This window comes from Theobroma umbraticum, unplaced genomic scaffold (genome assembly GCF_002168275.2).
Source record: "Theobroma umbraticum cultivar Fairchild unplaced genomic scaffold, ASM216827v3 scaffold_30.0, whole genome shotgun sequence".
Taxonomy (NCBI): Eukaryota; Viridiplantae; Streptophyta; class Magnoliopsida; order Malvales; family Malvaceae; genus Theobroma; species Theobroma umbraticum.
This window is the reverse complement of record NW_018397254.1, coordinates 1,089,872-1,105,520: the sequence shown is the minus strand read 5'-3', so window position 1 is coordinate 1,105,520 and position 15,649 is coordinate 1,089,872. Positions and strand designations below refer to the sequence as shown.

Below are 15,649 nucleotides of genomic sequence, written 5' to 3'. Positions count from 1 at the left end.
GCATTGACTTTTGTTTCAACAGCTCAATCAACTACATAAATTATTTTTTCTTTTGAAATATCAACTACATATTCTCTCTCTCTCTCTCTCTCTCTATATATATATATATAATCGACTACATGCCAAATTTATTAAAATCCCATATGTTTTTTATTTTTTAAAAAGCCTATATGAAAAAAGAAAAAAACACACCATTTTTTTATAAAGATTGGGTGTTCAATTTGGGAAATTTTGCTATATCGGGATGGTCTCTTCATGTTACGTTCATTCTAAATATTTTCCATTATTTCAAAAAAATAAAAAAATATAATTTATTAATTTAGTTGCAAAATAATTTTTTAAATTTTATATATGAATTTAAATTTAAATGTCATTCTCATTTTTCTTTTTTGTTTTGGGAGGGAAACAATTGTTAAGGCCCAAGGGAGAAGGGAGTTCTAGTATCTTGGGCTTTATCTGCTACACTTTAGGCCCAAAATTCAGTCCAGGCCAGCCCGAGCTGTAGAAGCCAGGAAAGAACATCGGGCCCACCCATATTTCAAATTACGTTTTTAACCTTCGAAAGTTCAAAAACGTTTTTCTCTTTCGGAACTCGCAATTACCTGTCTGCCCCTTTCTTCATCCTCATCACACTATCGAGGCAGACGCGCAAGAAAGAAAATGGCGGTCTCTACTTTCCGTCCCTCCTAATCTTTTCACTTATAAAGGTAATTGACCTTTTCATTATCCTCCTACTTTTCCTATTTTCCCCCTTTTTTGTTTCTCGATTTTTTAAATTATTAACTGAATTGACCTTCTAAACCCTCGTGAAAAATCTTCAATTCTCTGAGCTTAGCAACTTAATTAAGCTTTTGAAAACCCTAGATATAACCAGATGATCCTAAGCATTCTTATTTCTTTGAGCATTCAAGTTTTAGATGATTTTGACGTTTCATTAGCTGATTGTTGTTATTATTATGAATTTTATTTTAATTTGTACAGGTTTGTAATTTGGAAAATAAAAAAAAAATGGACGTGGATTTGGTCGCAAGTGGCATTTTGGAGGAGGATACTATTCCAATTCTTGATAATAATAATGTAAGCTTCTAGAGTATTATTTTTGGACTTAGGATTTATTTGGTTCTTTTGTTTTACTTTATCATTTATTTTTGAAATGGTCTCTTATTAATGTTGTAATTTGTAGCTTGAAAGGTGAAGAATATAGTGTAACATGCGTGGAAAAAAATTCAAATGCTTGCAGTGGATTAAGATATCTGTTTGAGTTAGAATTATGTGTTTTTTTTTTCCAATTTGCAGGATCTTTCTAATTTCGAGGGTGAAAGATGTGGGATATGCATGGATATTATTATAGACAGGGGGGTCCTTGATTGCTGTCAACACTGGTATTTATGAGCAAATTGTTTCTAGTCATTTCCATTGTCTTTATTTTTACCCCCTGCAGCATCTTTAATTAGTTACTGTGATAGCTGCAAAGCGCTTTTTCTTTAGGGCGCTAGAAGAGTGGTTAGGCATCCGGTTTTCCTTGATTATTTTCCTGCACTTGTGGATGATATTCTTGATCACAATTATGTTTATCTCAAATCTTCCGCGAATCTTCTTTCTCAAAGTAGTCAAGTAAAACTTAAGAAGCTATATTGGTATTTCGTTTTTGTTCTCTAGTATGATGGTTTTTTATATGTAACATTTTATTTTGATTCATTTGAAGTTTCAACTAGTGTTCGGATGTCTATGAATTTTGTTTCATCGACTGAATACAAATTTGAATTTGATGACGTGGGTTCATCTGGTGAATTTCAGGTTTTGTTTTGCATGTATTGACAACTGGGCAACAATCACAAACCTTTGCCCACTTTGCCAGAGTGAATTTCAATTGATCACTTGTGTGCCAGTGAGTGATACAAGATACTTGAAGCATTGAACTTGTCTCCAAAATTTTTATGCAAATTATTTTACAAAAGTTAGTTTTCTTTAAATGGGCCGTCTTTATAATATTTTGGCTGCTTCAACGTAGAGTTACCTTGGATTTGTTTTTAAAAGTATGTGCAAGATGGTGACTAAAGCATTTGAGTTACCATTTTGATTATGAAGGTATATGACACCATTGGAAGCAACAAGGTTGAGGATGAGTCATTTTCCAGGTTCTTTTTCGTAGTACTTTCTTCCAAGTCTTAGTTTTGTTTGTCCATCAAAACAAAAACTATTCTTAGTTTTGTTGACTCTAAAACCTTCATATCTTACAAATGGTCTCTACGGTTTGTTCTGAGTTTAGCATTCCTTTAATATATTAATCAATGAGTTTATCTTTCAACTTTAGCATGAAACAGCATCATTGCAATCTTGTAGCTTGGATTAGATATCATAGGTTAAGTATGGTGATGGGATACTCAGGACTTATGTATGGTATTGACATTCAGGATTTCGAGTAACAGAATTTTGTAATTTAATGATTCAATAAATGATCCTGTTGATACAATAAATACATTCAAAATGAATCTGCCTTTATGAAGAAATTATGTTGATTGAGGTGCAGAGATTGTTCTCTATGTTCTGACTTTGACCTCTTTTTCTTTTCATCTATGCAGAGATGATGATTGGTCCATTGAAGGGAAGAGCAACACTCTTTCTTTCCCATCATACTATATTGATGAAAATGTAATTATCCTACATATACTATTAAGGTTTCTTGCTATTAAACAAATGGGGCTCCTAAAGTTCATAACCTTTCCTGTATTATTGAAAATATGAATTGTCCAGTTGAAGAGTCGTGCTACTGCATTGACATTGGTCTTTAAGATCTACAGTTTCTAGATTCATCTATGGTTAATGCTGCATGAATGCATAATTGTGACCTTGGTCCAGGAGCAATAAAGAGCTTGCTTTGTTTCTATAAATAGGGTCTGGCATTCAAGACCGTTGTTCTTTATGAAGGATGGATTAGTAATTACTGAATATAGCTTCAACTTGGACGAACCAGCTGTTAATATGCTTTTGTCAAATGACACGAATCCTTGGCATAATAATAAGTTAGAAGATATTAATGGCGACGGCAATATTAATCTGATTTAATTGTGAACGTATTTTGATTTCAATTGCATAATAATGAAGATGGAACTTCTTTTATTTAACATTTCATTGTTTATTTTCATCTTGTCTACGAATTTGTAGTGAATGACATTCACTGTATAACCCTTACACATGATGGCTTTTGTAGGCAGTTATCTGCTTGGATGGAGATGGCTGCAAAATTCGAAGTCGATCTACAACTAGTGAGGGAGATCCCAATCTTGATACATCAATTGCATGTGACTCTTGTGATATATGGTAAACTTGAATCTTTTATTAGACTTCAAATTTTCTTATTGTTCTTTCTCTTGTAACTTTTTTCCATCTTTTATCTTTTTATTGTTTTGTACACTCATTTTTTGTCATTTTATTATTTTAATGTATTATATGTTTTGCTTGTTCTTTGTTTTATCTTCTTCTAGTTGTAGGTTCTGTATTTAATTTGTAATAATGTCATCCTTTGATTGTTTCCCAACTTGAAATGGTGACAGGTATCATGCATTTTGTGTGGGTTTTGATCCTGAAGGCACATCAGAAGACACATGGTTATGCCCAAGGTAGATTTGGAGAGGGTGGTTAATGTGGGTTGTGTTGTATTTCAGTCCTTTAATTCATCATGGTCCTGGAGATATGCTAAATTAGAGTAGCATGTGGCCAATATGCATGGAACCTGGTGAGAGGTTAAGTCATAATGTGATATATGTGTATTTAAGGTTTGAGTGCACTTAACAACTTCTTAAACCAGCCAGTAGCAATCCCAATCAGTTGATAGTGATGAAATATCTTTTTGGGGGAATAAATTTCTCAACTAGTTCGAAGTCATGTGCTATTTTAATTTAAAATTCTTTTAAGTTGGATGCTGAAATGTGACCTCTGTATTTTCTTTGACATAAGTTTCAATTTTTATTAGTTCATCCAGAAACTGTTAGTTGTCTTTTTTCCTCTTACTGTTCTCTAACATTTGTATTGTGGTTTTAATTTTATTTTAGATGTGTAGCTAATCAAGCTCCCCAAGAATCTGATGTGATTTCTCAGAAAACAAACAACCAGTATGGTCCAGAGATTGCTAATAGTGAATATGTGACAGAGACTGCTTTCGCTGGGAAGTTGTCTGTTTCTCTTGCAGATACCGGTGAGACAGCTGTTGTTGTCTCAATGGTTGGAGGAAATCAGTGGACTGAAGAGCCAAGTGAAAACTTTTTATCGACCCTTGAAGTCAACAATGACCGGAAAATTGAGCTTTCTAACTCCAATGGCAATTGCTTCAATACAGAGAAACCATCATGTGATAAGAGTACTATTCAACCTACCTTGGAGGGGCAGGAGCTGGAGCTGTCTTTATCACGCAATGCATTCTCCACTTCACTTTCAAATTCTTCAGTGCATGGTGAATTGAAGACAAGTAAAGCTGCAGCAACAATAAAAGAGCCAAGCAGTTTAGATGGTGTTGGAAATTCTTTAGGGAAGTCACTGAATGAATCCTACCCAAGGAACCAATTATCTGAAAGTGAAACCAGTATGGGTCTTCATCTTGGTTTATCACTAGGCACATTTCTGTCTGGTAAGTGAAGAAATGTTGTAACTGTCTTTATCTTTTAAAATTAAATATCAAAGGGATACTACAGCACATAACTGAACTTTTGTATCTTATGCGCATTTCACTGTTTCTAAACATTGTGCTTACAGTTGATGATGATATGAAAAGCGGTGGAAGCAAAGACCAGGTGAATGCAGAGTTTGAGCATCAGATTCACATGGAAGAACTTTTGCCGCTAGGTAAATAAGAAAGTTATCTTGAAGCATTTTTCCTACATGATGCATTTCCCTCTTGTTCTGGTAGCTGTATAAAGGTGAATTTGTACCTTACAGGCCGTCATGTAAGAATTTTTTTTTTATTTAAAAGGCAATTCATATAAGTAAAATGTAATACTGCCTTCTTGTCTGCTTTCAGATGAGCAATCTGAACCTGATAACAAGGAAAATGCTGACACAATAACTGGTATAAAAAGGAAGCTTGCAGATTTCAGGTTGCTTCTCATTCAGCATGTCCATCGTCTTCGCACACACACACACGCATATGTTTTTTTTGGCAAATAATGCTTCTGTTTATGTTGTTTTGATTTTGTTTTTTTCTACCTATACCACATTTTTCCTTCTACTTTCTATATTCTTGTTTCCTTCTTTAAGGGTGGTGGGAGGGTACACACACACACACATATTTTTTTTTGGCAAATAAAGCTTCTGTTTATGTTGTTTTCTACCTATACCACATTTGTCCTTCTATTTTCTATATTCTTGTTTCTTTCTTTAAGGGTGGTGGGTGGGTGTGGGGAAAATTTGCTGTTAATTTGTTTGTTAAGTTTCATGCTTTTCTGAATTTATTTTCCTATTTTAACATTTTCCATTCTTCACTCTTTTGCTTAAAGTTCTTGACTTGTTGTCCTCCCTGATTCTTGATATGCATCAGGAGTGATGTTGTTATAAGTTCTGATCATGAAGAAACCAAATGTAAGAGTGAGACTGAAGCTGTGGAAAAGAAAATCAGAGTTGAGGAATTGGTTCAAATAGCTCCAGAGAGCCAAGGTAATGCAGTTGTATCGGATGATACACCAAAATTCCCCATCCTGAAAACAGTTTCCAAAGATGGCAAGGTCAAAAATCATCCAGAAAAGGAAGATTCCCTTCCGAATATAATGAGTATTGTTCAGGGAACGGGCAGTAGAACTTCATCCAAGGGCCTTGGGTGTCAAAATCCTGCTGATGAATCCTCAAAAGGAGAAAATTTGGCTGGCTTGAGAGTAAAAAAAATCATGAGGAGAGCATCTGAGGATAAGGAGTCGTCCATTGTTGTGCAAACACTAAGAAAAGAAATTAGGGAGGCTGTCCGGAATAAATCCTCTAAAGAAATTGGAGATAACCTTTTTGATCCAAAACTTCTTGCTGCTTTCAGAGCTGCTATATCAGGACCAAAAACTGAAACTGTAAAAAAATTATCACCTTCGGCTGTGAAGGTGAAGAAATCCTTGTTGCAGAAGGGTAAAGTACGTGAAAATCTAACAAAGAAAATCTATGGAGATTCTAATGGAAGGCGGAGACGTGCTTGGGACCGGGATTGTGAAGTTGAATTTTGGAAGTATCGCTGCACAAGAGCTTCAAAGCCTGAAAAGATTGAGACTTTGAAGTCAGTTCTTGATCTCCTAAGAAAGAATCCAGAGGGCACGGAAAGGGGATTAATATCTGAATGCCAGGCATCCAATCCTATTCTTTCCAGATTGTATTTAGCAGATACATCTGTTTTCCCACGGAAGGATAATATAAAGCCCTTGTCAGCACTTAAAACCATGGGTAGTTCTGATCAGAGCAAGGAAGAACACATTTCAGTGGAAAAAATTCCTGTGCCATCTCCTGATATTCATAATGTAAAAATTACAGAAGCAAACAAGGTTTCATCAAAGGTTGGTGTTCTGTTGACTGATCTTAAAGGAACTAAGACAAGTATCTTGAACTCAAAAGTTACTGCTACTTCCAGTAAAGTCAACTTTAGCAGAGGTTCAGAAGGGTCTTCTACACCTGCATCAAGTAATTCTAAAGTTAAATCACAGAAGGAAGTTGTTGTGAAGTCTGAAGATGTAAAGGTTGATAAAAGGAAATTGGCCCTGGCAGTGCTTGCGAGGAAAAAGGCAGCAGAGAGCAAAAATGGAACACAAGATAGACAGGAGGACAATGCAGTGCTTAAAGGAAACTATCCCTTGCTAGTATGTAATTTTTGTTTAACAATTTTCTCTGGACAAGTTTTTTTTTATTTGAAGCTCTTTGTTGATAATGTTTCTCATTTTTCATTTTTCCTCTTCTGATTGGTGCAAGCAGGCTCAGCTACCAGTGGATATGAGGCCAACATTGGCACCCAGTCGACATAATAAAATCCCTGTATCAGTTAGGCAGGTATATATTGCCTTGCATTCAATCTCTGCTTTGTTACAACCATGCTTGAGTCTTATCATTTTTTTAGTAGTGCTCTTTTAATCTTTGGATATGAAAATTATAGAAGCATAGATGGAGGTGGATGATTATTAACCATTTACTGTACAGGCGCAGCTTTACCGCCTGACAGAACACTTCTTAAGAAAAGCAAATCTGCCGATCATTCGCAGAACTGCAGAAACAGAGTTGGCTGTTGCTGATGCAATTAATATAGAGAGAGAGGTTGCTGATAGGTCAAACAGCAAAGTAGTATATTTGAACTTGTGTTCCCAGGAGTTATTGCATCGGTCAGATGACAGTAAGTGTGTTAGAGCCAAAGAATCAGATACTTCATCCCCTTCAGAAATCTCTATTGATAGGCAACACCAAGGTACTGATGAATGTTCAACAGACCCGATGGTTGTGGAAGCACTTAGAAATGCAGGCCTTTTGTCTGATTCCCCTCCAAGTAGTCCACATCATAAAACTGAGGTCCCCAGTGAGGTAGATGATTCCTCAGCAAAGGTCAGAGAAGAGGAGCCTGATAATGTATTTGAAATGGATTCTCATTTGGAGGCAGATATTTATGGTGATTTTGAGTATGATCTAGAAGATGAAGATTATATTGGGGTTAGTGCTGAAAAGGCTCCTAAGCTACAACCTGAAGAAGGTGTGTCAAAAATGAAAGTAGTTTTCTCCACTCTTAACATGGAGATGTCAAAATCAAATAATGTTGCAGATTCAGAGGGTCATGAGCAGTTGGGGAATTTTGTGGTACCCAATGATTCTTCCTGTTTGCTAAAGAATAACACTGATGCAGTTATCAAATGCTCAACTGTGGATGATAGGACTGACAAGTCGTGTGCTGTTCTGGATTCCTTACCTGATGAGGAAGGTGAAGAGCTTTCAATTGCAGAATGTGAAGAATTATATGGTCCAGACAAAGAGCCACTAATCAATAAATTTTCGGAAGCATCCCAAAAAATATATGAGGTGGTTGATGCAGAAGCTCCAGCAGAGAACAGAGCTACTGAAGATAATGAAAAACATATGTTGCACCATATAATAAGTGCTTCTGAACCTGGATCTCAGAGCAAGGAAGGACATAAAGTTATTGACACTCTTGGTCATGGCTCGTCTGGTGGAGAAAGTTCTGCTGAGCAAATTGGAACAAGTGAAAATGTTAAAAAGAAAGATAAGAATTCCTACGCCGAAACTGACAAGCAGTCTGATGGTGCTAATCCTGTATCCAAGAAGGTACTACATGATGCATCTTTCTGTTTTTCCCCCACTATGCATGTGATATTGAATTCTTGGTAACTATAGCATCAATTTCATTAAACTGAGTTGGACCATGGAAACCTTCTGGATATTAGGGCTTGTTTTTTGTTGCAGACAGTCCATTCTGCTGATCATATTACTAATGCTTAACAGGTGGAGGCCTACATCAAAGAACATATCAGGCCACTCTGTAAGAGTGGTGTGATAACAACTGAACAATATAGGTGGGCTGTGGCAAAAACCACTGATAAGGTTATGAAATACCACTTAAACTCCAAGAATGCTAATTTCTTAATCAAGGAAGGTGAGAAGGTAAAGAAACTCGCTGAGCAATACGTCGAGGCAGCCCAGCAAAAGGAAAAAGGCGATCTTCTATGACGACATATATCTCCACTTTCATCTAATTCCTTAAGAGAGATATTGCTCATTTCTTAATTCTTTAGAGCCGCCCTCATCTTCCCTTTGTGTTTTTGTCAGTAAATTGTGGATGGTTGAGGAATACAATCTGATAGAAAGGTGGCACATGTGACATATAAGACGGTTTGTATATTTTCCCTCATAGGCTTTCGAGTTTTATGCGGAGCAATTTATGTTTGGCCATCAGGATTCGTGGAGAGAATGTAAATTTCTTGTTGAGATTTTTAATGTCAAAGACGGTGACATGCGCTATGCGCACATTATCAAGGCGTGCATGGCGTTTGTTTCTTCCTTAAGCCAACTCAGAAGCGTATTAACAATCCTACTCCCGCTTATTTATTTTGTTGATGGCTTGTTTTAGAGTTGTGCACTTTTGGATATTTAAAAATATTATTTTTTTAAGAAAATTAATATTTTTTTAAATTTAAGATTAGAACATGTATTAATTATAATTTTTTTAAAAATAAATACTGACTAACGATTTTTTATAAAGAATATTACTGGCATGGAAATATACAAAAAGAAACAATAAAAAGGAAAGCAAGGTGGGCCGAGCTTTTATTTTGACAAAAATGGGATGGGCTGAGCTCATTGCAGGCGGGTCACTCCTGATCAAATTCGTTTGCTCTTTCGGATCTCGGATCTGGATAAGCTCAAACCGGGAAAGTAACCACCGTATTCCCCTATCTTCCTCGTTTAAATTTATCAAAAACCCTAGTCGGATAAACCCTGTTCTGCAAATTTGGGTGAAGAAATTTATGGCGAGTGTTGCTTTATTTCAATGCCCCAATTTTAAACCCTATAGCTCTCTCCGAGTTTGCTGAAAAGAGATGACGAGCATTGACACTCTCATCTCGGCTAGGGTTCATTTTCCAAAACCCTACGCTAATCCTATCAAATCAATCCCTAGACGTATAAATCCCTTGAATTTGACCCGAAAATTCCAATCAAGAACTTCATTTCTTCACCGATCGTTCACGGTTCTATGCGAATTACAATCCTCACAGCCCGGTGAAACTACCAAGCCTAAAGGGGATGATTTTGTGACCAGGGTTTTGAAGCAAAACCCCAGCCAGGTAGAACCCAGGTACCTAGTTGGCAACAAGATTTACACCTTGAAGGAAAAAGAGGATTTAAGTAAAGGTATCAATCTGAGTTTGATTGAAATTTTGAAGAAAAAATTGAATTCCAAAGCGAAATTGAAAAATGAGAGCAATGAGAGTGAAAGAGAGACTGAAATGAGTAGTGAAAATGACAGTGTGTACTTGAGCGATATTTTGAGGCAGTATAAAGGGAAGCTTTATGTGCCCGAGCAGATTTTCGGGGAAGAGTTATCAGAGGAGGAGGAATTCGAGAAGAACTTGGAGGAATTACCCAAAATGAGTTTGGAGGATTTTAGGAAAGCTATGAAGAGCGATAAGGTTAAATTGTTGACTTCCAAGGAGGTTTCTGGTGTTTCTTATGTAGGTGGGTATAGAGGCTTTGTTGTGGATTTGAAGGATATTCCTGGTGACAAGAGCTTGCAAAGGACTAAATGGTGAATATTAATATTGCTCATGAATTTTTTTGTAAGTTGCCTTTCTTTGCAGTTTTTAGACACTATCTCTGTGTGGTTTGTGTCATCTTTGTAGGGCAATGAGGTTAGATGAGATTGAAGCTCAAGCTCTTTTAAGCGAGTACACTGGAAAAAGATATGAAATTGAGAGGCATATGAAGGTGATCAATCATTTATCTCCTCTTTAGTTTTCTAGTAATACATGGAATTGCTACCTATGAGTATTTTATAGATTAAGTATGGCTGTAAGGATGCTATATTTTGAAAACCATGGATGCATGTACCTTTGTTGTGATGTATATAGGCTTTTGCTGTTTCTGATCGTTATAGATAAAAGCATTGAGCTAAGAATTTTAATTGAACTGAAGATGATGAAGTTTACATATACTTAGCATGACCATAGTTCCAGTTATAAGGTGCACTGATTAGTTAAATCTTATGCAATTTGAGTATGTTGAATGATGTTATCTTTGATTTAATATTAATGTTATATCTTTCCTTGGTATTTTGTAGAAAAACAGTTTGCATAATGCAGATCATTGTGCATGACATAGACATTGAAGCATGTTTGGTACTTGGGTTTGGGTGATCTGTATCTTTTTGGTCCCTTTGTTAATCTCCTTTTCCACTTAAACTTGTGATGCAGTCTTGGGTGGGAAAAGTACCAGAGTATCCTCATCCAGTGGCATCTTCTATATCCAGCAGAATGATGGTAGAGCTTGGAATGGTGACTGCTGTAATGGCTGCAGCAGCAGTCATTGTTGGAGGGTTCCTAGCAGCCGCTGTATTTGCTGTCACCAGTTTTGTCTTTGTAACATGTGTATATGTTGTATGGCCCATAGCGAAACCATTTGTTAAACTTTTTCTAGGTGTCATCATCAGTATAGTAGAGAGGGTTTGGGATAATCTTGTTGATGTGTTCAGTGATGGGGGGATTTTCTCGAAGTTTTATGAATTTTACACTTTTGGTGGTGTTTCTGCTAGCCTTGAGATGCTAAAGCCAATCACAGTTGTCCTTTTAACCATGGTTCTTCTTGTCCGTTTCACACTTTCAAGAAGACCTAAGAACTTCAGGAAATGGGTAAACATTGCTTGACTCTGCAAATTTTATCGTTGAACATGGTTTATTTATTGCAAAGACTTTTGAAATAATACTGTTTATAAAATGGCAGGATCTATGGCAAGGCATTGATTTTTCTCGATCTAAAGCAGAAGCTCGTGTTGATGTTAGTTTCTATATATTACTCATTTAACTTTATATTTCCAGATTTTGTATTGCAGTTCTAAAGCTATTTTGAAAGTCTATTCTTTCAGGGTTCAACTGGAGTTAAGTTTAGTGATGTGGCAGGCATAGATGAAGCAGTTGAGGAACTTCAAGAGGTATCTTTTCTTCCATTTTGAAAATTGAATTGCTTATACTTGCTTTCCTGTTTGAGTTGTGCAAATTTGCTTCTATTTTTTGGCCATTTCTCACTATCTATGTTATATATATGTATTTATATATTTATCTATATTTTTGGATGAGAGTCTGCTGTTATAATTATTTGTGCCTTGTTAATTTCTTACTTCTTTGATTAGTTGGTGAGATATTTGAAGAATCCAGATCTATTTGATAAGATGGGAATTAAACCTCCTCATGGGGTTCTTCTAGAGGGTCCCCCAGGATGTGGCAAGGTTGGTTTTTCATTGAGAGCTTTGCAAATTTTGCCTGCACATATTCCTTTCCTGTCTGAAGTATCTCATACTTTTCCAGACCTTAGTTGCCAAGGCTATAGCTGGTGAAGCAGGTGTTCCGTTCTACCAAATGGCGGGCTCAGAATTTGTAGAAGTTTTAGTTGGTGTTGGTTCTGCTCGTATCAGGGATCTATTTAAGAGAGCCAAGGTGATAATTCTATAAGTTTATTTGATTTCTATTGAAACAAGTAGCTTTTGGTCATGGTGGCGTCCACATAACCTAGATTCCAGGTTTTGACACTTTATCTTGAAGAAAATTGTTGGACATCTCTATAATAATTGAGAAAACAGATAAATCTTGCAGACTTTTGGGGCACCAACGAAAGAAGCTCACCATATTAGTACTGCATTTTTGCTTTATAAGTGCAGAATTCCTTTCATTTACACATGTGTGGTGGCGTTATTTGCTTTGTGTCATTTGTTGAGAAATTCATCATTTTTCTTTGCAGGTAAACAAACCATCAGTTATATTCATTGATGAAATTGATGCTTTAGCAACTAGGTATGTATTCTTATTGTGACTCCCTCTTTATGTGAACAGAACTTCTTGACATCACACCATTTGCCGACATCTCCTTAGAATTGCTTAAGGCTCCCATCAGGTCCTAAAATTTGACATCTTTAGAACTGGTCTTACTGACTTTGTGTTTTAGTACTTATTAAAGTTGTTTAGTTGGTCAAATACCTGTCCATTAATAATTTAGCTACAGATAGACAGTTAACATTTGTGGTTTGTGTACTCTGTGAAGGCAAATGAAATATAAGCTTTGCAAATATTAGTTGGAATCAAGTGGTTGGAATTGGAAATATCATGGGTTTGCTTGTATGTATTTTATAAGACACTGAGAATATGCCAGACTTGGTGTCTTTTTCAGGATCAATAAGCAATTATGAGTAGGTAGATAACCAATTGACCATAGACAAAGTTGATGGACATGAATATCTTTCTTGTAGAACATATATGAATAATTTTGAGTCATTTTATGTTTCTTTCTATCTGATCAGGCGTCAAGGGATTTTCAAGGAATCAACCGACCACCTGTATAATGCAGCCACTCAGGAGAGGGAAACTACATTGAATCAGCTACTAATAGAGCTTGATGGGTTTGATACTGGGAAAGGTGTTATCTTTTTAGCTGCTACAAATCGTAGGGATTTGCTAGATCCTGCTCTTCTTCGACCTGGTCGTTTTGATCGTAAGGTTTACTTCCATCACTGGATTAGAAAATGTAATTAGTTAAGACATCTGAGTCCGATAGAGAAAGAAAATGAAGGAAAACCCTAAGCATTTCTTGCATCTGTTATTAAGGCCTTCTTGTAGTGTGACTTTTGTTGCTCAAGTATGTGTTTTTCAATGTGTGGTATCCTCCCTTATAATCATATGTTTCTCCTCTCCTTTGCATCTCTGCTATGCACTCTTTTGTTGGTTGGATACATTATACTTGAAGTTTACCGGGAAGATTCTTTTGTTGCTTTATTTTCTGAATTTGTTGGCTCAGCAAAATATGCACCAATTGTTCAAATTTTTGCCTGTGTTGAGTTTCTGTAGATAAGAATTCGTCCTCCAAATGCTAAGGGCCGATTGCAAATTCTGAAAGTTCATGCAAGCAAAGTGAAGATGTCAGAATCTGTTGATTTGTCCTCCTATGCAAATAACTTGCCTGGTATGCATTCAACTTAAGGATTTTTCTTAGTTTTCTATCTTGATAACTGAAGTCATGTATTTCTCTTAATAGGATGGATGGAAACAAGATTGCTTTGACTGGTTGATTTTCTGTTTTGATAACTGAAGTAATGTATTTTGTTAATAGGATGGACTGGGGCAAAGTTGGCTCAATTAGTCCAAGAGGCTGCTCTTGTGGCTGTCAGGAAAAGGCATGACTCAATTCTTCAATCAGATATGGATGATGCAGTAGATCGACTAACTGTGGGACCTAAGCGTGTTGGTATTGAGTTGGGTCATCAGGGACAGTGTCGTAGAGCAACAACTGAATTAGGCGTTGCAATGACTTCTCATCTGCTTAGGCGATATGAAAATGCAGAAGTTGAATGTTGTGATCGCATCTCAATTGTTCCTCGTGGTCAGGTGCTACTTGTTTCCTTATTTCTACCATCTTCTTTCTTTTACACTTCTGTTCTTTGAGAAAGTTATTTTAGATGCTTGGCCATCATGCATGCTTATAAACTCACCTAAAGTTGCCCAAAAGAAAAGGACATCATTAAAGGGACTTCCATTGCCAAATGTGTGGCGATGTTTCAAGTGATTATTGACAGTAAACTGCGTCAAGTAATTTGTGCAGACACTATCACAAGTTGTGTTTCATCGGCTTGATGATGAATCATACATGTTTGAGCGCCGACCACAGCTGTTGCATCGCCTTCAGGTGTGGATTTCAAGTTGGTAGTTTGATTATATTGGCTCTCGTCTGAATTTCACCAACATTCTTAATGTGTTGCTGTTTATGTGAAGGTTTTTCTTGGAGGGAGAGCTGCAGAAGAGGTCATTTATGGGCGGGACACCTCAAGGGCATCACTTAACTACCTTGCAGATGCATCTTGGCTAGCTCGCAAAATTTTAACAATGTTAGTTGCTGTAAAAACTGGCCCATGCTTTTAATCTTTCTCCCTTGTGGGAAATGGGGTTAATATCAGGTCTTTTATGTATCTTCCATCAGATGGAACTTGGAGAATCCAATGGTCATACATGGAGAACCACCACCATGGAGGAAAAAAGTTAAATTTGTGGGTCCACGTCTAGACTTTGAAGGATCTCTTTACGATGACTATGACCTGATTGAGCCCCCTGTCAACTTCAATTTGGATGATGAAATTGCACAGAGGAGTGAGGAACTACTACGTGATATGTATGGAAGGACAGTTTCTCTTCTTAGGAGGCACCATGCAGCTTTGCTCAAAGCAGTGAAGGTAATCTGATTTGCAGTCTCATCTGCTACTCATATTATGTTTAATTGAAATGAATGAGCTAGTATCCCAAGTCAAAAAAGTTTTGTACATTGAGACTTCATTATCATTAAGAAACGAGTGTACCTCTTCCCTTTAGCCCCATGAAAAGGAAAACTTCCATTTTGTTCCATCTTTTTAGCTCAGGTTTTTCTGTGCAACTGTGACCAAAAACAGATGGCGCTCTGTTTTTGCAGGTGCTTCTCAATCAAAAGGAGATCAGTGGGGAGGAAATCGACTTCATTTTAAATAAGTATCCACCTCAAACACCATTGGGTCTTCTTTTGGGAGAGGCAAACCCAGGCAGTCTTCCTTCCATCAAACAGGAACAAGAACGTGACTTAGACCGTGTGCTACTTAGTCAATCAACATCAGAAACACTTTGATCATGGTGGACAATGCATTGTCGACGTCCACATAGGCTTCTCTGTTTCCATAGTCCTGTTTCTTTGCTATCGCAGGCTGGCGGCTTGTAACACAGGCTACAACAAAGCTTTTTGCACGGAAAGCATAGCCATTCGTGCAATTGTAATTTTTTGGGTGTATATTTGCTGGTTATTTCAATTTTGAATACAGATAAGCCATCTTGTACACTGCATATCTTTAACAACGGCAATTATCCATTATTTATGGAAATGATAATTTGAAGAGATAAATATTATTTTATTTTATTTTATT

The 15,649-nt window shown here is 36.6% G+C and overlaps 2 protein-coding genes across 2 annotated transcripts; both read left to right on the top strand.

The window, feature by feature from the left end:
- Positions 1 to 601: 601 nt before the first annotated feature.
- LOC110412512 (RING/U-box protein) lies at positions 602 to 9,010 on the top strand. Its single transcript, XM_021423058.1, has 15 exons — positions 602 to 707; positions 982 to 1,077; positions 1,297 to 1,382; positions 1,798 to 1,888; positions 2,089 to 2,138; positions 2,583 to 2,652; positions 3,212 to 3,321; positions 3,555 to 3,620; positions 4,053 to 4,624; positions 4,750 to 4,839; positions 5,015 to 5,090; positions 5,531 to 6,818; positions 6,931 to 7,005; positions 7,153 to 8,280; positions 8,458 to 9,010. The coding sequence occupies exons 2-15, from the start codon at positions 1,009 to 1,011 to the stop codon at positions 8,680 to 8,682; spliced, it is 3,996 nt and encodes a 1,331-aa protein (XP_021278733.1). The 5' UTR covers positions 602 to 707; positions 982 to 1,008; the 3' UTR covers positions 8,683 to 9,010.
- Positions 9,011 to 9,399: 389 nt separating this feature from the next.
- On the top strand, positions 9,400 to 15,621 carry FTSHI1 (FtsH extracellular protease family). The gene is made up of 15 exons (XM_021439982.2): positions 9,400 to 10,258; positions 10,353 to 10,437; positions 10,923 to 11,357; positions 11,449 to 11,502; positions 11,591 to 11,656; positions 11,855 to 11,950; positions 12,030 to 12,158; positions 12,460 to 12,512; positions 13,016 to 13,211; positions 13,560 to 13,674; positions 13,822 to 14,096; positions 14,311 to 14,394; positions 14,481 to 14,593; positions 14,686 to 14,935; positions 15,169 to 15,621. Exons 1-15 carry the CDS (start codon positions 9,552 to 9,554, stop codon positions 15,355 to 15,357), a joined length of 2,847 nt encoding a protein of 948 aa, XP_021295657.1. The 5' UTR covers positions 9,400 to 9,551; the 3' UTR covers positions 15,358 to 15,621.
- The last annotated feature ends 28 nt before the right edge of the window (positions 15,622 to 15,649 follow it).